Source organism: Protopterus annectens, chromosome 17.part0, assembly GCF_019279795.1.
Source record: "Protopterus annectens isolate FY-2018-M chromosome 17.part0, PAN1.0, whole genome shotgun sequence".
Taxonomy (NCBI): Eukaryota; Metazoa; Chordata; order Ceratodontiformes; family Protopteridae; genus Protopterus; species Protopterus annectens.
Window position 1 is genome coordinate 554,847,575 of NC_056751.1, and position 24,619 is coordinate 554,872,193.

At 46.1% G+C, this 24,619-nt stretch overlaps 1 protein-coding gene across 1 annotated transcript in view; it reads right to left on the reverse strand.

The window, feature by feature from the left end:
• LOC122791843 (cytosolic 5'-nucleotidase 1B-like) overlaps positions 1-24,619 on the reverse strand; it is a 690,897-nt gene that overhangs the window by 255,584 nt on the left and 410,694 nt on the right. Inside the window, exon 4 of the mRNA XM_044059803.1 lies at positions 4,838-4,960. Within this exon, the coding sequence (XP_043915738.1) occupies positions 4,838-4,960 (123 nt within the window). The remainder of the gene's footprint in view (positions 1-4,837; positions 4,961-24,619) is intronic.

The window sequence follows — 24,619 nt, forward strand, 5'->3', positions numbered from 1 at the left end:
TGGGTGACTGCCCCGGAGGGGGAATCAGGGCGAAGTAGTTGCTGCATTTGTAGTTGGTCAGGGATGCAAAGAGGTCGCAGCAAGGACGGCCCCAGCGGTGGAAGATCTCCGCTGCTATCAAGGGATTCAGGGACCACTCGTGAGGCTGTAAAATGCACCTGCTGAGTCTGTCTGCTATCACGTTGGAACTCCCGGGAATGTGCATTGCTAGAAGAAAATGGTTGGTAGCCATCTCCCATTGCCATATCCTCATGGCCTCTCGACAAAGGAGGTAAGCAGGGGATGGAATGCTTGCAACGCCAGAAGCACCACCCTCAGCTCTAAAACATTTATATGCAGTTGGGCCTAAAATTCGGACCAAGTGCCTTGGACTGTCTGTCCCTGACATAGCCCCCCCACCCCATCAGGGAGGTGTCCGTGGTCACTCTAGCCTTGGGTTGCTGGGGGGGAGAAGAGGCGAGACCATTGTGATGGGTTGTGGGTCATCCACCAATTTAAATCCTGTTTGCACCTGTGAGTTACTCGAATCTTGTCTGAAAGAGGATGCTGACAAGGACAACATTGGGTGGGCAGTAGCCATTGTAGAAGCCTCATATGAAACCTGGCCAGGGGGAAAATGGTGATGGAGGGTACCATGGAACCCAACAGCTGTAGAACAGAGTGAGCTGTGGATTTCTCCCTTGAAAGGATTGGGATCAGTTGTTGCTTTATCCTTAGAAAGCTGTGCTCTGGAATGGATGCTCTGCAATTCTTTGTATCCAAGATGACCCCTATGAATTCTGTGGACTGAGATGGGGTGAAATTGGATTTTTGCCAGTTTACGGTTATGCCTGGCCTTTGTGCAGTGAGGAGAGAATATGCCAGGGCTTCCTCCAATAGATATCTGGTGGGGGCGGAAATGAGACAGTCGTCTAGGTATGGAAACACCTGGAATCCTTGTAGTCACAAGTGAGCTGTGACGACTGCCATGCACTTTCTGAACACTCTGGGGTCTGTAGAGAGTCCGAAGGGCAGTACTCTGAACTGGTAGTGACTGGCTCCCGCACGGAAGCGCAGAAATCTTCTTGATGGCCTGTCCACTTTTATGTGGTAGTACGCATCTTGAATATTGAGCACATCCAATCGTCTTTTTCCAAAAGTGGGAGGGATAGACTGCATTGTGACCATCCGGAATTTTTGTACTCTCACAAACTTGTTCAATACACGGAGATCCAAAATTGGTCTAGAGTTCCCGGTTTTCTTTGGCACCAAAAATAGCCTGGAGTAGAATCTGGATCGTTTCTGGTCTGGAAGGACTATTTGGATGACTCTTTCTTAGCAGCTTTTCTATCTCTAGTGCTGCTTCTTCCCTTTGACTGGGTGGAATGTCGGGAAGGTTTTTTGAAGGGACAGGACAAAGATCGAAGGGGATATGATAACCTCTGGTTATTATCCTTTGTACTCAAGAATCGGTGGTGATGGTTAGCCAGGCAGAAGGGTACAAGGAGAAACGACCCCCAACCACCTCCAGAGGAAAGGAGTTGGGCCGCTCTTCAGGAGCGCTGGTAGGATTGGCCAGGAAAGAGTCCCTGGAACCCTGGTTATGTGGACCCCCTCTTGCCCGAAAGGGGCGTCTTCCCTGTGAGTTTCCCCCTCTGCCTCTAGGGGAGAATTCAGCCTGTGTGCCATGGAAAGGACCCTGAGATTTTTTGAACCACATCTTCCCACTCTTTTGGTTTCAGGAGAAAGCACGTTGAGGGGAAGAATAACGGACACCTACGGCAGAAAGGGTCTTACTGTCCTATTCACATCTGGCCAGTGTGCTTTTAACTTTGGGTCCAAACAACGAGGAGGCCTCAATGGGAGCGTTAAGAAAGGAAGCCTTAAAGGGTTCCGCGAAATTGTACAAGCGCATCCAGGCTTGTTGTCTCAAGACCACAGCTGAACCCACCACTCTAGCTGCTCCTTCTGATGCGTGAGATATCAGTCGCATGGAGGAGTTAGATATTGACTCAATGTTGGCCAGCTGAGAGGCCACTTTGTCATGGACCTCATCAGACACGGCACCAGCCAAGGTTTCAGAGAGCTCGGAAATCAAATCCCTTTGAAGCCTGGTAAAGTGTGCCATATAATTCAGGGACTTGAAAGCAAAGGTCGCCGATGCAAAGGTGCGCTTCCCTATCCTGTCCAGGGCCCGGGACTCTTTGTTGGGCAGGTGGACAGTCTGGCTTTCTTCTTCCGCCAGATCCTTTTTGGTTGTGGCCACCACCCTCACAGCATCCACAGGAAGACCTTTAGACCAATGGGGATCCGTAGCAGGAGGGGACAAAATCTTATCTGGTCTCCGGGGAATAGCCTCGACGGTGTCAGGAGCCTTCCACTTACGCTCCACAATGAGCCGGACAAGTTCATCAGCAGGTGGAGTAACCTAGAAGGTAGGGGGCCGGGCGCCTGCAAGAACACAGACTCCTCAGAGGTCGGATTAGAGGGCTGCCAGTCACCTCTCTGTTTAAGGATTTCGAGGATATCACCAAAGGATACCTCAGAGGGTGACCGAGGGGATCCTTCCCCCTCATCAAAGTCTGTGTCTTCAGTGAGGGACTCCTCTGTGGAGTCCATGTGCTTCCTCTTACATGAGCTTTTCCGGTGAACGTCCTCAGAGGGAGAAGCTGGGGAAGACAACGGAAAAGAGGTTTCCTGTGGGAATATGTCCAGAGGCCCTTGTGCCCGGTGTCCGCTAGGTGCGACTTGTGAACACAGCGATCCAGAGGAGGGCGGGGAGACAGACAGCACAGTATCGCCAGCAGAAGCCACAGCCTTCTCCATCAGTTGGAGGGCTGGTCCACCTGAAGAGGGGTGAGAGTCCAGGACAAGGGTCACCCCTCCCCTAAGTGGCTCAGCCTGGCGACCCGGAGTCCCCGGATGGCGGTGAAACAACAAATTACGTGTGTCATAACTGTCATCCTGGGTCATAGCAAAACTCTTCTGCCACGAAGGCAACTGTGGTTCCTTAGTGAGATCCATAAATGGAACCATAGAGGGGGAAGACTGTGCTGTATCAATGGACTTCAAAGGCAATGAAGGAGGAGAATAAGAAGGGGTCTTTGGCTATGGGTGATCACCTCCCAAGGAAGGGTAGGTCCTGGGGGGGGCAGGATACCTCTGGCCAGAAGCACTTGATCCTCAAGACACATGTGTTCGGAAAGGCTTCTAGTGGACCTCACGGAGACTGAGGGAGAAACAGGTCTGTCCACAGAAGAAACAAGCTCGGTGCCCACCTCACCAGTTCACACTGAGAGCAACGGTGCCGAGAGAGACTGGACCACGGGTGTCTGCACTATGGAAATCATTTGTGCCGAGGTCACGGTCTGCACTGACAAAAGGATCGGTACCGAAGTTGGAACAGACAAAATAGGTGCCAATAACTAAGGCGGTGGTTCCGAGTAAGATATCGGAGCCGATGTGGTGAAGGTCTGCGCCAACTGGACAGTCTGTGCCGATGTAGTAGTCTGAACAGAGGAGCCCCTCGGTACTGATATAGTAAAGGCTACAGGAGTAGAAGGAGCCAAGATCACTGATGGCGCCGAACGCCTCGGTGCTGAAGGTCTAGGCACCGAAAGCGCTGGGGCCGACTGAGTGAGCTCCGAAGCAGAAACTTTAGCCTTCTTAGGTCTTGGTTGGTGGGAGTCCCCAGCCGGGGACGAAGGCGAAGACTTGGCCTTAGTAGGATCATCCAAAATTTTCTTATGGACTCTAGGTGAGGTTGAAGCCTCCGACCCAGAAATAGCCTCTGAAAAGGAAGATTTGAGAAGTCCCTTCAGCAACAACTTATTTTTCCTTTCAATCAAAGTTCTATTGGAAACATTTTTACAAATACCACAGGACGGGTCAACAGATAAGTGAGACACACCCAAGCAATAAACGCACAAAGAGTGCACATTTGATGTAGGTAATTTGTGTCCACAATCAGAACACCTTTTAAATCCTGGACTACCTTTTTTATCTGCCATGATAGAAAAGGAGACAGAAGAAAGGGCACCAGCAATTGTAAGAAAGAATACCCGAAGGTAATGAAGAAAAGGAAGGGATTACCAACAATGGTAAGGGAGGAAAATACCTCACGATAAAAAGGGCCGAGTAAAGTGAAGGAAACTGAAGAAAATATGGTCGCTAGATGCGATAGGGTAAGAGACAACAAATTAGAAACTTTTCTGACAGAAAAGGTTATATTAGACTAGTCTGACAGCAAATATCTATACTTAGCTCAAGAGAAGCAGCTTGACACGACCGAATGGCAATGCAGCAAACGAAATCTGAGGTAACAGGGAGAGGGGAATTATGGGTAAGAGTTTAGCTCGAGAGTTTGTAGCTGAAGCGAGCTTGGAAGGTCAGAACCGATACCCATACGTAAGGAATGAATGAGGATTAACAATATCAGATCAAACATTACCAGAATTACATCTTCTGAAGACTTGAACCTTGCCTGTGATACAAATAGGACCTGCTGGAGAGACGGGTATGTACCCCAGAGACTAACCCTTTTCTGGAACAGGCTCGCCATCCATGTGAGCAGAGTTCATCCTAAACCCAATTCAAGTGTGACTTGGACAACTGGATGGGGCACAGGAAATTCATCCATGGTCTGGCACCTATGTCTCTAATGGACCCAGGCAGCTTGTACATGTTTCATCGCCCAGACCCCTGCTTGTAAATGTTTCACTTCCCAGACCCCTGCTTACACTTATCAAGGGTACCAGAACTTGTTAAGAGATTTGGGATGCATGGGTAGGCTTAAAAAGGTCCTTGTAGTCAGCCTAGTAAACACCTATGAATACCACACACAAAGATGGACACCTACCTCTCTTAGCTGCATTGTGTACATCAACCTGATTTGCAGATAGGAAGAGTTTAACATTGCATTTGGGAAGGTATTCTGTAGAGTCTTTCTCAGAGGTAAAGTAAAAGCGTGATATTGCCAAGCCTGCAAAGACAAATAAATAAATAAACAACCAACAAACTAACCATATTACCTAAACTGACAACTCGTCCTTAATCGGTGGCATGCATAGTCAAAACTCTCATGGTTCCTACAAACTCAAACAGGAACGGGAGACAAGAAATATTGCACCTGGAAAGCACAGCCATATAAACACCACACAGAAATGTTGCACAGATTTATTAACAAAAAACAGCTATGCAAGTCTTCTAGATACAGTCCTTGCAAAATTTCCTTGACTTAACGTATTACATCTTGACATGTGAAAAAAAAACGTCAACATCTCCACTCTTGTTAGTCATAAATACACACTGCGACTGCATATTCCATTAGAAAAGTAGATCAAATTAAAAAGAGAAAAATAAAAAAATAAACCTGATAAGTAATATAAAAGTACAGTTGTGTAAAGTACTTGCTATAATACTAAATCTTAGAGAAGTCACAGTCGTAGTGAATCATAATATTTGGGCTTACCAAGCTTCTGTTCCTTTTATCAGGATAGATTTTTGATTCGCTTCCCCATTTTTTTTTTTTTTTGGTGTGGGGACAAACAGTACAGGATAATAAAAGGTGTACAAGACATCAAAACATCTAAGGCATCTATCTGTATAAACATGTTCATCTTGTCATGTGCGCTCTTCTACTCTTCAAGCTAGTAAAGGTGTCATAGGGAAGTAAACTTGTGATAAAAAAAAAAAGTTAATTTTCTACAGGTGAAGGGTGATGCCAGCAGGTAGCTTCATTGTTTCAGTGATCTTTCCTTGAAGACAAAGAAGTTATGTTCTTAACATAACGTTCCATCTGTGTTGTCAATCTTCATTCATTCATTCTTGACGAATGGGACTCTGTTCTGACCCTCGGAACTGGCTCAGCCATTATACAGTTAGCGACATCCAAAAAACTCTTGAGCTAACACTCTACCCTCAATGCCCCTCTCTCTATTACCTCAGATCGAGTTTGCAGCCAAAATATAGAAGGATAACAGAAGCCATATCCAAAGTGAAACCTAAAAACTCCCAGAACAAGTGTCCAAACCTCCATAAGTCCTTAGGAGGGGGCAAGAGGGTGGGATGCCAAGAATGAATGAAGATCAACAACACAGACAGAACGTTATGATAAGAACATAACGTCTTTATCTGATGTTGTCACTCTTCATTTATTCCTGACGAATGGGAGAGAGTCCCCAGCTACTTTAGGTCCTGGATGGTCCTACGGAAGGAGATTTCTAAACACCATAGAGATGAAAGATGCTCTTCCCCTGGAGACCATATCCAATTTGTAATGGGTGATAAAGGTATGGGGAATAGCCAATTTTGCGGCTCCACATTTGTTCCATGGAAGCCTTGGAATGGAAAACAGCTGAAGTGGATACAGATCTGGTGGAATGCGCTTTAACATGCACAAGCAACTTGAGGTTACTATGATTGTAAATGAAGGTAACAAAATCCATAAGCCATTTTGATAAGGTAACTTTCGAGACAGGTTTACCCAAAGTTGAACCTGAAAACGATATGAATAACTGATTTGATTTTCTAGACTGTTTGGTTCTGCCAAGACAGAAATGTAACTGTCTGTGAACATCTAGTAAATGCAAGCAATATTCCCCTTTATTTGAAAAATTTGGAAAGAAGACAGGCAAACCCATAGTCTGATTAATATTACATTCTGAGACCACCTTAGGTAGAAAAGGATTGGTTCTTAACATTCTATCTTTATGAAAAAACAAATAAGGGTGTTTCACACAAAGCCTGCAATTCAGAAACTCTGCTGGCAGAAGTGACAGCCACCAGAAAGTTTTCCACGACAAGAACTAGAGATCGCAAGGAGATGCCAAGGTAGAATTTACTGGTGGACAGTTTATGAGAAGCCAGAAGGATTTTTTGTACTGAGTTAGGTAATTTGTTCTGGCAATTAATGGAATTGAAGATACCAAGCTGTTAGCTTAAGACTGTGAAGGTTAGGATGCACCAATCCCTGCGGGTGAGACAGCAGGGCTGGAACTGGGTCCAGAATCCAAGGACGGTGAATCAGGTGAGGCCAACGGAAGGGGAACCAAACTTCATGGGGCCAATAGGGTGCAATGGGGATCACTTTGCTTCTCAACCTTTTGGCTTTCTTCAAGAACAGGGGAATGAGAGGAATTAGGGGAAAGGCAAAGTAGTCCTGGGGACCAATCGAGGAGGAGTGTGTCTCTCTGGGACCCCCTGCGGGGGAATTAGGGCAAAATAGCTGCTGCATTTGTTGTTTATTGGGGAGGCAAAGAGATCGCAGCAGGGCTGGCCCCAGCGACAAAAAATTTTCATTGTTACCTTGGGATTGAGAGACCACTAGTGTGGCAAGAGGCTGCACCTGCTCAGTTTGTCTGCTATCACACTGGAGCTTCCCAGGATACGTGTTGCTATTAGAAAGCGGTTGGAAGACACAGCCCATTGCCATATCCTGACAGTTTCCCGACAAGGGGTAAAATCTGGTTCCGCCTTGTTTGTTCATGTACCAGACTAGTGATATGTTGTCTGACTTGAAGTGCAATCGTCCCTGAAGGAAGGACAGATTGAAAGGCTTGCAATGCTAGAAGCACTGCCCTCAATTCCAGGACACGGATGTGCAAATTGGCCTCTTGTGGGGACCAAGTGCCTTGAACAGGTCTTCCCAGATAATGCCCCCCCACCTGATCTGGAAAGCGTCTGTGGTCACTACGATGGTAGGCGGAGGGGGAGTGAAGGTGCAACCCCACAGATTTTCCTCCGATTTCATCCCCCATGATAGATCCTTCTTGCAGCAATTTGCTACCAAAACTGGATAAACCACCGGATGTGTCAGTAATGACCACTGTGCAGCTAAGAGCCACTAAAGCAGTCTCATATGAAATTTTGTGAGGAGCACTAAGGTTTTGGTTGCTGCCACAGATCCTACAGCTTGGAGGACGAGAAGAGCAGGAACCTTGTCTTTGGATATGATGGGCTGTCCTTGCAATCTTATTTTTTTGTAGTCTGTGTAGAGGGAGAGAAGCTACACAAGAAACTGTATTGAGGTGTGCTCCCACAAATTCTAGGTCTTGTGTTGGAGTCAGCTGGGATTTCTTTCTGTTGACCGTAATGCCCAATGACTGGAAAAGATGCAATATGAAGTGTGTGGCTTGAAGCAGTAGATGCCTGGTGGGGGCAGTGAGGAGCCAGTCATCTAGGTATGGAAACACACAATCTGGTTAGCCTCAAGTGAGCTGTTACTGCTGCCATGCATTTGGTGAACACACTGGGGGCTGTGGTGAGACCACAGGGCAGCACTCTGAACTGGAAATGACTCGCTCCCAGCCAGAAGCGGAGGAACCTTTTGGAGCACTGTCCATTTTTATGTGGTAATACACGTCCTGAAGGTCTATAGAGCACATCCAATCAGTCATCTCTAGAAAGGGAAGGACAGACTGAACCGTCACCATCTGGAATTTTGTTTGCTGAATGAACTTGTTCAGAAGGCAGAGACCTACATAAAATTGATCTCCAGTCCCCTGTCTTTTTAGCACTAAAGAATCTTGAATAAAATCCGGATCCTCTCTGGTCTGGTGGGCCTTCTTGGGATGACTATTTTTGCCAGCAGCTCTTGAACTTCTACAGCTGCATGGTCCTTCTGACTGGGTGAACATTGGGGACTTTCTTCTGGGACTTTGGAAATAGAGTCAAGAGAATCTGATGACCTCTGGTGATAATTCTCTGCACACCCAAGTTATCGGAAGTTATCAATAGCCAGGGCTGTCTGGTGCACTGAAAATCTTTCCAGACTGCTTCCAGAGGTAAGCAATCAGGCCTCCATTCAGGAGCACTGGTAGGGCTGTCTAGAGTAATCGCTGCAGTCCTGATTCCACGGACCTTCTCTGCCACGGGGAGGGTGTCTTCCATTAGAACTCCCCCCTCTGCCTAAACGGGAGTATTCACCATGTTTGTCCTGAAAAGGCCCTTGGGACATTTTGAACCGCATTTTACTACTGCTCCGATTCCTACAGTAGGATCGTTGAGGAGTCTAAAAACGAATGCCCACAGCAGAAAGGGTCTTTCCATTTTTGTCGTATCTGGCTAGTGTCTCTCTGACTTTGGGGCCAAACAAGGAAGATCTGTCAATAAGAGCATTGAGGAAGAAAGACCTGAAAGGTTCTGTGAAGTCGCAAAAGCGCATCCAGGCATGGCACCTTATGGCAATGCCTGAACCCGCTGCTCTGGTTGTTCCTGGCTGCATAAGCGATGAGCCGCATGAACGAGTTTGACAGACTCCAGGGTGGCAAGCTGACAGCAACTTTATCCCGCATCTCATCAGACACAGATCTGATGAGGGTATCCAATAGCAGATCAATTGGAGTCTAGTGAAGTGCACCATGAAATTCAAGGACCAAAAAGTAAAGGTCGATGACTCACAGACCAGCTTCCCAAACCTGTCCATCATCAGAGACTCTCTGTTAGGAGGATGGACAGTGGAACTCTCCTCAGCAAGTTCCTTTTTGGTGGCCACTGCCAACACCATGGCATCTACTACTAAACCTTTTATCCAATGTGGTTGGTCTTCTGGAGCTGATAAAATTTTGTCTGGCCTTCGGGGAATCGGCTCTATGGAATCAGAAGCCTTCCATGCCTGCTGCACGATTAACTTAATAAGTTCGTCAGTGGGTGGAGTCACCCACGAAGTAGATGGGCGAGCAGCAAAGAACACACGATTCCTCAGAGGATGGGTTTATGGGCTCCCAATCACCCCTCTGTTTTAAGATTTCCAGGATGTCTCCAAATGAGACATCTTCAGGGGGTGAGCGGGATTAACCCCTCTCCATCATAGTCTGTGTCTTCCTTGACAAATGCTTCTGGAGAATCTAAATGCTTCCTCTTGCTAGTCTTCTTACAGGATGATTCCTCAGTGGGAATCTCTGAAGAAGACTCCTAAGAAGATGAACCCTGAACAGGGATATCTTGCCATTTTGGTGTCCTCTGTCCCGACGTGAGATGGTGGCAGCTGCAGTCCAGAAGGTACAAATATGTGATAGTCTGACGTACATGGGGCAAGCTGAGAGCCCGCTGAGGCTAAAGCCTTCTCAATGGTCTGGAAGGGAAGCCCACCCGAAGAGGGATGGGAGCCCGAAACCGGGAAAGACAACCTCGGAACCAGGGTCACAGCTGCTCTGAAGGACTGCCCTCCAAAATAGGAGCTGGGGAAGAGTCCGAAATGGTCAGGGCTCTCGGGACAGCTCAGAGAAAACAAAAGGTACCGTACCGGAGCTCTCCAAACCAACAGCTGAACTACAGCCTCAAGAGTCTTATCGGTTCAGAGGGAACCGAAGACATCAGCCAATCCAGGCACCAACAAAGGAGCTTCTGTTGGCACCATACCAGTTGGAACTGGGGTAATAGAAGTGCTGGGCTCCGAGCCTAGATAGGAGGTCCGAGGAGGAAAACCAGGAGGAGCACTAGGAGAAAAGACCTCAACTCGAGATGGGAGGGAGGTCTGAGTGGGTGCAGGAACACCCCTGGCCACCAAAAGCTGATCCACTACTTTCACCTAGTCTACCTTAGAAAGACTTCTGGTTGATCAGACCGACATTGCCGAGGGAAACTCTGGCCTATCCAAGAATGGACTGGGAAGTTGACTCAAAGGGGTCTATAGAAGGAGAGTATCTTAATGTTCATCGTGTGACACTGCTGCAGTCATTACACTTGGGTTATCCTGCCATCAGGCAGTTCCCCAGCCGGCCTGAGTTCCATAGTCTTGGTCTGGCATCGGTTGCTGTCACCTCCTCCCTGACGTCAGTGCGACAGGGTTATATAAGATGCAGCCGATGACATTTTCTTTAGTTTTCTTGCCGTGCAGTGCCCGAAGCAAAAGCAGTTCGCAAGTGCTGGTCGGCCTACTCCTAAGATTTTCATTCCGAATCCAGAACCGAAGACTTCTACAAAGCTAAGTACCCCGCTGGGGAAACTTTTTCTTGCCTCAGACCGATGTCAGTAAAAGTTAACTGTATTTCTTGTGGGAAGCAAATACCTCATAAGGATTTCCATTCTTATTGTATCCCATACCTAGGCGCAGACCACGACGTTACTGGTTGTCGGTTTTGTGCTAGGTTTAATAAGCGCACTATTAAAAGTGGGTTTGATTTTGCCCGACATTACTTTGGCAGAAAATTCAATTATACCATGCCATCGGAACTTCCGACGACCGGTATTCATAAAAAGCGCAAAGACAAGGACAGGCAGCCGAGGCCCAAAAATGACGACGAAGCTTCTTCTAGGCCAGTCACCGGTTCTCCGGTTTTCAGTGAGGTGCCTTTGCAGCCCCTGACGGCCGCTTCTGCAGAATTGCAGGCCGCCTCAGACTCCCACGTGGAGATGGCTGGGCCTTCAGAAGCACTAGCTTTTCAGCAGACCGAAACCGATCCTGCAAAGGGATCCGGAGTACCTGAGCTACCCGGTGTCTTCAGACCTACTCAGCTAAGCATTAAACCCTCTTCTAAGTCAAAGCCTCCTTTAAAAACTAAGAAGCAAGTACAGCATTCTCCAGGAAGGCCTCCATGTCTAAGAAACAAATGCTCAAAATGGCCTAATCACTCTGATCAGGGGTTCCCATCCCCCACCTGATAAAAGGCCTAGACAGGATGCAGATTATGATTCATCCGACCAGGGGTCCATTTCCTCAGATTCATCCTCAGACCTGGGATATTCTTTACCCCCTTATGAGGATTCTGATGCTGAGGAATCTATTCCATCAGCCTCTCCGCCTGAAGACTACTCCTTTGGGGAACCTTACATACCATGAGGGAGCATTTCCATTGGGAAGGCCAGGATTATTCAGAATCCAAGAAAAGGCTCAGAGACTTCCTATTATTACCTCAATACAGACCCCTGGCTATTCCGCCAGTGCTAGATATTGTGGATGATGTGTACACTGAATCCAGCTTAAATCCTGATTCCTTACCTCCAGCTCCAGTTAAACTGGACAGATATTACAGAGTCCCTGACTCACACAAATTTCTGTATAAAAGCCCTGTTGCTGATCCTGAAACTATTTCTCGGGGACCCAAAGGGGTTAAGGCCTCATCAGCGAAGAACCCAGTCCCCTCTGACAGAGATTCCAGAGCACTAGACAGATGGGGAAAAAGTATATACGTATGCAACTTTAGCAATGAGAGCCTTAAATTGCCAGTTTCACATGCTAGCAATTTTTGATGTCTCAGTTGAAACAAAAAATGCTTCCAGGTACAGATCCTCCTAATTTTAAAGAAATGCAGGATTTATTGCATGCCGCTGAACATGTGGGAAAGCATACTTTGCAATGTGGTTTTGATTCTTTAGAGGCCTCATGCAGAGCAGCAGTTACAGGCTCTGTCATTAGAAGACATGCATGTTTAAAAGAACATACGTCACCAGATCATGTTAAAGCTAAATTACTGGATGGCACCTTTACAGCAGGATGTTTTATTTGGAGTTAAGGCAGAAGAGGTATTAAAGAAAATGGAGGATAAGGCAAAATCTATGCAAACAGTGAAGGATTTCTTACAGGTTCAGCCTCCTCGATTTAGTAGACACTGGCCAACAAAGAATTGGTCCTTTCCAGTTAATGACAGACCTCAAAGGGGCCGATACAGACGGCCAAGAGGTAGAGGTCAACCACAAAGTCCTTACAGGCCTCGACAATGGGGTGCATCAGGCCAGAAAGAAGGGGAAGACAGGCACCAACCATATAAAAAACAGCCCCAATGACTTCCCACTCCAGCTGCCAAACAACTCACTCTTGGCAGCCCCTTTGGGAGGAAAACTGGCACTTTTTTATCACAACTGGCATATGATCACCCAAGACAAATGGGTTCTCAATATTATTTCAGAAGGTTACAGGTTCCACTTTCACACTCTGCCAAGGTTAAAAGGAATGCCAAATCTGCCACTAAATCAATGGGCAGAGGCCCAAAAACAAATTATGGCACTCATGAACATGGGAGCTATTCAAAAGGTACCACCACAGGAACAAGGGCAAGGATTTTACTCGACTCTTTCTGGTCCCCAGAAAAGACAAAGCCTGGAGGCCCATTCTGGATCTTTCTTCACTAAACACTTACCTGGATGTTCCGAAATTCAAAATGTTGACATTACAGCAGCTTCTTCCCATGCTGGGCAAGCAAGCTTGGCTCGTGACTTTGGACCTCAAGGAGGCATACCTGCATGTCCCTATCAGACAAAACTGCAGAAGATACCTCAGGTTCATAGCTGGTCCAATGCACTATCAATTCTCTGCACTGCCCTTTGGATTATCTACTGCGCCCAGGGTCTTCACAAAGTGCCTGGCACCAGTAATTGCATTTTGCAGATAGAAAGGAATTCAAATTTACCCGTACCTGGACGACTGCCTGATTCAAGCAGAGAGCAAGGACATTCTTCTAAAGCATCTGGTGTTTGTAAAAAAGTTATTAAGTTGCCTGGGGTACCACAGTAAACGAAAAGAAATCAAAACTAGTGCCCTCACAAGAGATAATATTCCTGGGTGCCAGCTTGAACACAACGGCCCAGATGGCTTTTCTCATGCCAGACAAGCAAGGACAACTGACACAATACTTTCAATTGATGGCAACAAAGACCTAACTCCCTGCAAGAAAAATTCTGCAGGCCTTGGGCTTCATGGTATCTTGCATACTACTAATTCCATATGCCAGACTGCATATGAGGAAACTACAATGCTACCTAAAGAGTGTATGGTCTCAACACTGTCAAAGTTTGGAAACAGTTATACCACTAATACTTTGCCTTCAACAGGAGTTTCGATGGTGGACTCGAGCTTGTCACCTCAACAAGGGACAGCCTTTTACTCAATCCACAGCCAGGCAAACACTGACAACAAATGCATCGGATTACGCCTGGGGAGCACACATGGCAGGAAAATGTATTCAGGGCAAGTGGCCCGCAAAACAAAGGCATCTTCACATCAATCGAAAAGAGATGCTAGCTGTACAAAATGCCCTTATAGCTTTCAAGGACCTGTTGCATCCAGGACAACTACTACTAAAGACAGACAACACCCCAGTCATGTGGTACATAAACAAGCAAGGAGGCACTCACTTCTACCCCCTCTGCAGACAAGCCATGACCTTGTGGAACACAGCTATAAACTATCAAGTTCATCTACAAGCACAATTCCTGCCAGGAGAGAAAAACACACTGGCAGACGACTTAAGCAGAAATATCATGGATCCCGACGAATGGGAATTGAATCCTCAAATATTCAGAATGATAACAAAGAAATGGTGGAGCCCGGACATAGATCTGTTTGTCTCTCCAATGAACTGCCAGCTAAAGAAATTCTGCACAAGGAGTTACCATCCGCAAGCATGGAAAGTGGATGCCCTCTCATTCAGCTGGACAAACCTACAAGTATATGCTTTTCCACCACTGCCTCTTCTCCCAAAGGTACTCATAAAACCCAGGCAAGAAGAGCCAAAAATGATCCTGATTGCACCAGACTGGCCACGCCAGCACCTGTACCCAATCTTAAAAAAATTAGCACAGGGACCACCCTGGATTTTGCCTCAAATACCACATCTGCTGTCTCAGCACAACAATTAAGATACTCCACAGCCAGCTAAAGACACTAAACCTAGCTGCATGGAAGATTCAATAGCCACGCAAGCAATGCCTCTCTCCAAAGCAGTTATGGATGTCATTCTGGAGGCCAGAAGGCATAGTACCAGGAAAGCCTACTTGGATAAATGGAAGAGATTCTGTGCCTGGAACCAGGCTCACAGCCTTGATCCTCTTGTGCCAAACATTCCTCAGATACTACAATATTTGACTGAGATGCAGGGCAAAGGCCTCTCCTTTTCATCCATCAAGATCCATGCCTCTGCCATCTCTGCACATTACAACACGGATCCACCAATTTTCTCTAATCCTTTGCTAAAACAGTACCTCAGAGGGGCTAAAAACATGAGACTGCCCCGTAGAGCACCTACTCCAACTTGGGACCTCAACTTTGCTTTGGAAAAATTAACTTTACCTCCTTTTGAATCAGCTAGCACGGCAGAATTAAAATACATTTCTTGGAAAACTGCTCTGCTCCTGGCAATAACTTCTGCAGGACGAGTTTCAGAATTACAGGCACTAATGGCAGTGGGACCTTTCCTCCTTTTCCACCAGGACAGGGTGTCCTTAAGAACTAACCTTACGTTTATGCCTAAGGTGGTTTCAAGTGTGTCTCTAAACCAAACCATTCACTTGCCTACTTTTTATCCAAAACCACAGAATAAAGGGGAAAGACTACTGCATTCATTGGACATTCACAGGCAGTTACGCTTCTACTTGGACAAAACCAAAGCTTTCAGAAAATCTGAGCAATTATTGGTAGCATATGCTGCAGCAGCACAGGGAAAAGCTATTTCAAAACAGACTATTTCCAAATGGATAGGACATTGCATACGTTTTTGCTATACGCACCATGGAAAACCTGTGCCTAACAGCACTAGATCTCACTCCACCAGGGCAACAGCCACTTCAACTGCCTACCTCAGAGGAGTACCTACCAAGGATATTTTGGAAGCAGCAACATGGAGTTCTGTGCATACCTTCACCAAGCATTACCATCTGCCTCTATACTCTAAATCCAGAGCTGGCTTCGCCTCTGCAGTGCTGCAGGGCCTTATAGCCACCCCTAATGCCTTATAGAACCAACCACCCTACATCAGCTTTGGGATTCTACCCAAGTGTAATGACTGCAGCAGTGTCACACGATGAACATAGTACAGTTTTGTACCTACCATAAATGTAGATGTTCGAGTGTAGACACTGCTGCAGTCCAGGTTACCCTCCCTCCTCCTCCTCTTACTGGCTAGTACGTACCTAGTTCCTCCACCTTTTACTACCTATGGGGAGTATTTGCTGGTAGCTGAAAGTATGTTGTTTGCATTTCTTATGTATGTTTTATTAGCAATTTGAACTGCCTACCTACTTGGGGGCACCTGACATCTGGGGCAAGAAAAACTGAAGAAAATGGTGTCGGCTGCATCTTATATACCCCCTGTCACACTGACGTCAGGGAGGAGGCGACAGCAACAGACGCCAGACCAAGACTTTGGAACTCAGGCCGGCTGGGGAACCGCCTGACGGCAGGATAACCCAAGTGTAATGACTGCAGCAGTGTCTACACTCGAACATCTACATTTATGGTAGGTACAAAATAAGAAGTTGTGTACCTACCATACCGTTCCATGTTAGTTGTCTTCTCGCCTTCTTTCTTGCTGGATGGGTTCGGAGCCGATCCTCGGCTCCGACTCGGCCAATACTAAAGCTCGAGAGCTAATTCCACCGGCTCGAGGCTCCCCTATATCCCACAATGCTAGGCGGTAACTACTCCGATCTCGTTTGATAGCTAAACCAAGCAGTTCTGGTCTCCACAGTATGGAGAAAAAAGAACCCACCTCTATATAAACCTGAATGTAAGCTACCACAAACATAAAAGGGGGAAGAGAGGTGGTAGAACATGTGGGAAGGAAAACTCCAAAAGAAGATCCCAAAAATTTCCTATCGGTCTGTCCAGGCTAGGGGGAAGGAGGGTGGGACGCAAGAAAGAAGGCGAGAAGAAGACAACCAACATGGAACGTTATGGTAGGCACATAACTTCTTAATGTTAAGTTGTCAATCTCGCCTTCATTCTTGCTGGATGGGACTGCGTCCCTAGCACCTTATTCCGGGTGGCCTATCAGAACAGACTCTTGAGAACAGTGGAACCAAAGTTGGCACGGTTTCTGGAGGCCATATCCAATTTGTAATGTAAAATGAAGGTATGAAGAGAAGCCCAAGTGGCTGCTTCACAAATGGAATCTATTGGCAGCCTGTCTTGAAAAGCTACAGATGTAGCTAACGCCCTAGTTGAATGAGCTCTAGGTCTTGAAGGCAGTTTTTGATGTCTGATTTCATAGATGAAGGTAATTATAGAGGTAAGCCATCTTGAAAGGGACACTTTAGTAACGGGAAGGCCCAATTTCCCTTCCGCATAAGACAGGAAAAGCTGATCAGATTTCCTGAACTGTTTAGTCCTGTCTAAATAATATCTAAGTTGGTGATGAACATCTAGAAAATGTAACTTTTATTCCGACCTGTTGGAATAGTCAGGGAAGAAGACGGGGAGATCAATCGTTTGGTTCAGGTTTGTCTCAGAGGAAACCTTAGGTAAGAAGGACGGATTAGTCTGGAGGGACACCCTATCTTTGTGGAAAACTAAGTAAGGACGACTGCACAAAGCATGAAGTTCAGATACCCTTCTAGCTGAAGTTATGGCTACTAGAAAGAGTGTTTTCCATGAGAGCAACTTAAGAGGGCATGAAGCTGCTGGTTCGAAGGGGGGAGAATCAAGGATGCCAGAACCAAATTCAAGTCCCATTGAGGTGGGGCATCTTTGATTGGGGGCTTGAGCAGAAAAATACCTCTTAAAAAGGCTTTGCAAAGCTTATGGGACATGATACTGGAGTCTAAGACACCTACATGAAAATTAGATATAGCAGCTAGTTGTACTCTAATGGAAGATGAAGAAGAGCCTAAATGAAAGAGCTCTGCCAGAAAGTCTAGAATAGACTGAATAGGTGCAGTGAAGGGGTCTATATTTTTTGATGCTGCCCAGAAGGAAAAATGTTTCCACTTACTATTATAAATCTTCCTGGTAGAAGATTTGTGAGAGGCTATCAGGATGTTTCGGACCGAATGAGAGATTAAGGGAAGCCTGGCTAGGGTAGGAATTGGAGAAACCATGCTGTGAGGTTGCGAAAATGAAGGGAGTGGTGCAGCTGGCCCGACTGGTGGGTCAAGAGATCTGGCACCGGGTCCAGATGCCAAGGCTGCTCCAACAGGTAATGATGGAGGAATGGAAACCATATCTGTCGAGGCCAGTAAGGGCCAATGAGGATCATTGTAACTCTCAAGGCGATAGCTTTCTGAATTAATTGAGATATCAGTGGAAAAGGGGGAAAGGCATACAAAAGTCCCCGGGGCCAATCGTGGACTAGAGCGTCTCTGGTAGGATGGCCTGGTAACGGGAAGAGAGTGAAGAAGTCGTGACACTTGCTGTTTTGGGGAATAGCAAAAAGATCGCAGCAAGGCTGGCCCCATCTTTGGAAGACTTCTTCCAGCACTGATTTCTTTAGAGACCACTCGTGGGGCATGAGAATAGCCCTGCTCAACTTGTCCGCAATCACGTTGGACTTCCCGGGAATGTGCGTTGCTATCAGAAAACGCTGAGAAGAAATCGCCCACTGCCAAAGTCCGAGTGCCTCTCGACATAAGGGGTAGGATCTGGTTCCGCCCTGTTTGTTGATGTACCACACTACGGACATGTTGTCCGTCTGAATTGCAATAGCCCCTGTGGGAAGAGAGTCCTGAAGGGCTTGCAACGCTAAAAGCACTGCTCTCATCTCTAAGACATTTATGTGCAAGTGGCACTCGAAAGATTGCCATGTGCCCTGGACTGTCCTGCCCTGATAATGCCCCCCCCCCCCCCGATCAGGGAGGCGTCCGTTGTCACCGTGGCAACTGGGGGGGGATGGAAGGTCTGCCCTGGAGAACTTGAGGTGATGTGATCCACCAAGACAGGTGATTCTTGCATGATTGAGTTATTAATATGATGTGAGACATCAAGAGCTGTTGGAAGGACCACTGAGTAAACAGCATCCATTGGAGGATCCTCATGTGGAAACGAGCTAAGGGGAGAAGGGTGATAGTAGCTGCCATGAGTCCTAAAACCTTCAAGACAACCCTGGCTTTGACCTTGTTGCACTGTAATAGAAGGTAAACTTGTTTGCGGATATCTAACACTCTTTGCTCTGTAAGTCTGGCGGAAAGATTGAGTGTGTCTAAGGTGGCGCCTATAAAGATAATAGATTGACAAGGCGACAAGGCAGATTTTCCAAAATGTATTGAAATGCCTAGAGCTTGGCAAGTTTGGATGGTGAAGTCTCTGGATAGAAGCAGTTGATGTCTGGTGGTGGCGGTAAGGAGCCAGTCGTCTAAATATGGAAACACCTGGAATCCTCGATGCCTCAAGTGAGCCGCGACCACTGCCATGCATTTGGTAAACACTCGGGGGGCTGTAGTGAGACCAAAGGGCAGGGCTCTGAACTGGTAGTGACTGGCTCCCAGCCTGAAGCGGAGAAACCTCCTGGAGCGTTTGTGCATTTTGATAGGATAGTACGCATCCTGAAGGTCTATCGAGCACATCCAATTGTCCTGACCCAAGAAGGGTAGAATGGACTGTAGCGTGACCATCCAGAATTTTGTTTTTTTGATATAATTGTTTAACTTGCTGAGATCCAGTATAGGTCTCCAGTCCCCTGTTTTTTTTTGGTACCAAAAAGAATTTGGAGTAGATTCCGGATCCTTGCTGGTCTGCTGGGACAGATTGGATAGCTCTTTTTGATAGCAGCTTTGATATTTCTAGTGCTGCTTGTTCCCTTAGACTGGGTGGAACGTCTGGAAGGGATCCTTTGGGTTGGGATGGGCTGTGAATAAAGGGAATTTTGTAACCCTCGGATATGATTGACTGTACCCATCTGTCTTGGGTGATGGAAAGCCAGGCTTTTGGGTACAGTGATAATCTTCCCCCGACTGCCTCCGAAGGTGGACAGCCGGGCAGCTCCTCAGGGATACTGAAAGGGTTTATCAGAGAAAGTTTCTCTGCTACCCTGGTTTTGCGGACCTCCTCTGCCTCTAGGGCGTCTATTGTTATTCCCCCTCTGCCTCTAGAGGGAATCGACCTGTCGTCAGATGAGACTCCCTGAGGTTTGCGGAACCACATTTTTCCTCCCCTCTGACCTTTTGGATAAGGTCTAGAAGGGGTAGAAAAACGGACTCCCACGGCAGAGAGAGTCTTACCTTCCACCTTGCACCTAGTCAATGTATCCTTCACCTGAGGACCAAACAAAGTTGAGCCATCAAAAGGGGAATTGGTGAAGGATGCCTTGAAAGGGTCCGCAAAATTGCAAAGCCGCATCCAGGCGTGACGTCGTAAAGCTACACCTGTGCCTGCGGCCCTACTCGCCCCATCAGCAGCATATGAGATAAGCCGCATGGAGGAGTTAACAATCGAATTCAGGGTTGCCAACTGGGAGTTCATTTTGTCTTGGAACCCCTCAGCTGTTGGATCCTGTATAGCCTCACCCATATCTTTGAGCAAATCTCTCTGGAGACGGGTGAAGTGACACAAGTAGTTCAGCGACCGCATTGAAAAGGTCGCTGATGAAAACATCTGCTTACCGTACCTGTCCATGGTCCTAGACTCCTTATTAGGAGAATGGACAGGTACCGAAGGATCGGCTAACTCCTTCTTAGTGGCTGCGGCCACCACCATGGCATCAACAGAGACACCTTTAGATAGAAACTCTTTCTCCTTGGGGGCAGTAATAAATTTTGACGGCCTCCTTGGGGTAGGTTCCACTGAATCAGGGGCCGTCCAAGCCTTCCTTGCCACCACCTCCATAAGGGGGGTCAAAGGGAGGGGACACCCAGGAGGTGGAAGGGCGAGAGCCAAACGCCTCAAGGTAAACTGACTCGTCCTCTGAAGGGTTAAGGGCGGGCCAGTTCCCCCTCTGTTTCAGGATTTCAAGGATGTCAGCAAAGGAGACATCCTCAGAGGGGGACCGAGGGGAACCTTCAGATTCCTCCAAGTCAGTGTCAGAGGTGATAGACTCAGGGGAGTCAATGTGCTTCCTCTTGCACTGTCTCTTCCGAGGGGGTTCTCCTACCGGATCAGGATAGGCCTCGGAAGAGGAGGAAATTCCCAATGGGGAAACCTGAGGAGCTGGCTCTCTGCGATCTGATACAAGGGGATGGGTAGAAATCACTGTAGAAAATGTGGACTGGATGTTATATGTCTGTATTCCCACAGAATATAAATTAAAGCACTAACACTTGTACTAGTAGTTTCTGTCAGTCTGTGTGTTCTGTGGAATTTGGAATAAATTCAAATAAATTACTGATGGATTTACTGCACATCAGCAAGGCAAATGTTTATTGCATGAATCATACATGTCACAACTCTGTACTACTTGGCATATATGAGATAACATTCTTGGCCAGTGCATTACATTTACTGTTCTTTCTTGGTAGTTTGTTTCCACACTTATGTAACTTCTCAATTACTTGTTTTCTCAGTTGACTAGGAAAGTACAGATGTGTATGATCTTACCTTACACAGGGGTTCTATTGATCACTGTTGCAGTATTCCAAGCTGTTGGGGTCATCTCTCAAATAATTGTGACATCCAACCAGGGTACCAAAGACAAAACCTTCTGTACAGCCATACATCTGACATAAGAGCTAAATCTGCAGGTACACAAGCTGATATATGAGCATAAATTTATTTATTTTATTTTATTTTACATTTGTTAACCGGGAAATTCCGACTGGACCAGGTCCATTTTCAGCGGAGGCCCGGGGAGAAAAGCTCCAACATCAAGTTATACAAATACAGTACATCCAGCATAATACACAAAACAGGTTACATCATGTATGCAGAGCATAGTAATATAACAAGAATTAATAAAAACACTCCAGGTAAAAGATATAGAACATGGGTAAAAAGACAATGTCAGTCATACTTTGGTAAGAAAAGAAAATATATCAAGTAAGATTCTACAGTTAAAAGTACCCTTTCAGATGACCAAGCCTACAGGGGATCAGAGCTCCAGCATGTGATCAGAGAGGAATTTGGGGAGTTAATAGTAGTATGGGTAGGGTTATGTGATACAAGGGCATAACCATGTACTAAGAAGGTGCGATTTGAGGGAGTTTTTGAATATGGATGTGGAGGGGGCAGTGGACACAGATAGGGGAAGAGAGTTCCAATTTCTGGCAACGGTGTGGGAGTAGAGCGCTTTCCCTGCATTATTGTTAGCCTTGGTGATGGCGAGGAGAGATTTTTCACTGGATCTTAGGTATCGGTTTGTAGTATAGATAGTAAGTAGGTTGGATAATGAGGGGTTTTTTCAGGATATTTGAGAATATTGTAGGCTGTGCCCAGCTGGTGATAGTTAAGTAGCTGTGGTAGCTCAAGCCATTTCAGTTCTTTTAGTGCAGCACAGTGATGGGTTCTATAGGTTGAGTTAGTAGCAAACTTGGCTATTTTATTGTAGCATGATTCTAGTTTGTCTAGGTCACATTGTCTGATTTGGGTAAAGATTGGTGCTGCATATAATAGAGTTGAGAGGAGGTGGCTTTGTGCAAGAGTGACTCTTGCTTTTTGTGAGAGAAAGGACTTATGCCTGTATAGGAGCCTAGTTTTTGTGTACTAGTTTTATGGTATGTGAGATGTGAACATCAAAGTGGAGATTATTGTCTATTTCAATGCCCAGAAGTTTGGTGTGGTTAGAAGGGAGATGGTGGTGCCGTCATTAGAGGTTATGGTAAAGGAGAGGGTTTTGATCTATTAGGGGTAAATATTAGCAGTTTTGTCTTTTGGGATTTAGAATTAGTTGGATCCCAGATATCCATTTTTCTACTGAGATAAAGGTATCTTGAGTGAGTGTACGTAGGGTGGTGGGAGATGAGGCAGAGCAGATCAGAGTTGAATCATCTGCATATTGTATGAGTGTGGCATGTTGTGTAGAGCATTTGAGGTTATTTGTGAAAATAGAGAACAACAGCGGGCCCAGTATAGAGCCCTGTGGGACACCTATGGTGGCTGGAAGTTGTGTAGACAGAGTTCCTTTCCACTGGACTGATTGTTGCCTGTCAGACAAGTAGCTTCTGAACCAGGCCATAGTAGAGGAGGTGAAGGATAATGATGTTAGTGAGTCTAGTAGAATGGAGTGGGAGACCATATCAAATGCTTTTGAGAGGTCTAGGAAAATGGCTGATACATATTTGTTATCATTCCTGTGAAGGTTTATATAATTAGTGAAAGATAAAAGGGCTGTGGTAGTGCTGTGATGTGGACGGAAACCGTGTTGTGTGGTAGATAGTAGATTGTGTGTGTTAAGAAATGTCATCACTTGCAAGTGGATGCATTTCTCAAGAATTTTGGATAAGGGGCAAAGGATGGCAATAGGTCGGTAGTTGGAGAATTCATAAGAATTACCTCCTTTATGGAGAGGAATGATGTGAGATACTTTCCAGAGTTTGGGTATGTAGGATTCTAGTATGGAGCGGTTGATAAGGATGGAGACAGGATATGATAAGGAGTCACTAGCCATTTTTAGATATGCAGCAGGTATGTTATCAGCTGCTAGTGTGGTTGGCTTTAGTTTTAGGAGGAGTTTTTTGATAGTTGAGGTGGGCACTGGTGATAGGCTGAAAGAGGGGGTGGTGTGGAATAGGTTATGTTGTGACTGAGGTAGAATGTTTTTGGTTATTTGACTGGACAGGGCCAAGATGGATTTAGTAAAATGGTTGTTAAATTGAGAAGCTGTGTCTAGGGTATTGTTAGTAGAGATGGGTGCTGGGGTTGTGGTTTTGCCTGGCTTTAGTAGGGAGTTAATGGCATGCCAGAATTTTTGTGGACTATTTGAATATTTCCTTTGGGCGCTAAGAAAATAGTTTTGTTTGTTTATTTTGGATTCAGCCTTGGCCTTGTTTCTAAGCTGTTGATAGTATTGTCTGGAGCTAGGGGTTTTGTCAGTTTTCCAGATTTTCCAGGCTTTATCTCTAGCTTTTAGTAAGGCTCTGGTGTCTCTATTTAGCCAGGGTGCGTAGTTGGCTTTAACTCTGATCTTTCTGCTGGGAGCTAGACTATTAAGGATGTTAGAGAAGGTTGTATTGAAGTAGTCTACTGCCTGGTCTAACCAGAGTGTCCGTAGTGGTTCCCAGTTGCAGTGGCTTAGGACAGTATTTAGGTATCGTGGGGTAAGGTTACGGTCATCTCGTACAAATTTGTAGACTACTGGTTTGGGGTGATTGGAGTGTTTCTGGAGTAGGAAGGTGGGGAGATGATCACTTAAGTCATCTGGGAGGCAGCCTACTGTATAGTTTTGTTTGGGATAGTTGGTTAGTGTCCAGTCCAGTATGGATTCTCTCTTTGTTTTCTCATCTATTCTAGTTGGTTCTTTAATTAGTTGAGAGAACCCATATATATTGATATGTGTAAAGGGGCTGCTGGAGTTACAGGTTGCCCAGTCAGTGTTAAGGTCTCCTAGTAGGATCGTTTCCTGAGGTAGATTGTCCTTTGTCCAGTGTAGGATGTCTTCTATTATGAGCGAGTTGTTGCCTGGAGGTATATAGCAGCATATTATATTAATCTTCTTGGTGTTTCTTATGGATAGGACAGAAAACAGGACTTCAGCAGTTTGAAAAGTGGGTGGTGTGGTGTGCAGGAGCTGGAGGTTAAGGGTGTTTTTAAAGAGAATGGCTACTCCTCCTCCTTTCCTGTTTGTTCTATCAGATCTAAGTGTATTATACCCTGGGGGAAGAAAGACTTCATCTTGGATACTGGGTGTAAGCCAGGTTTCTGTAATGCAGTATATCAATGTTGTAGTGGGCTATGAATGCATGTAGGTCTGTTAGCTTATTGGTAATACTTCTTATGTTGAGATTTAGGATTAGCAGGTCAGATGTTTGTCTAGCTGAGAGGGGACCTGGATTTGGGTGAATGTCACCAGAGGTTAGCAGAATTTGTAGGAGTGTCAGTATGTGTTTTTAATATTAATTGTTTGCGAGC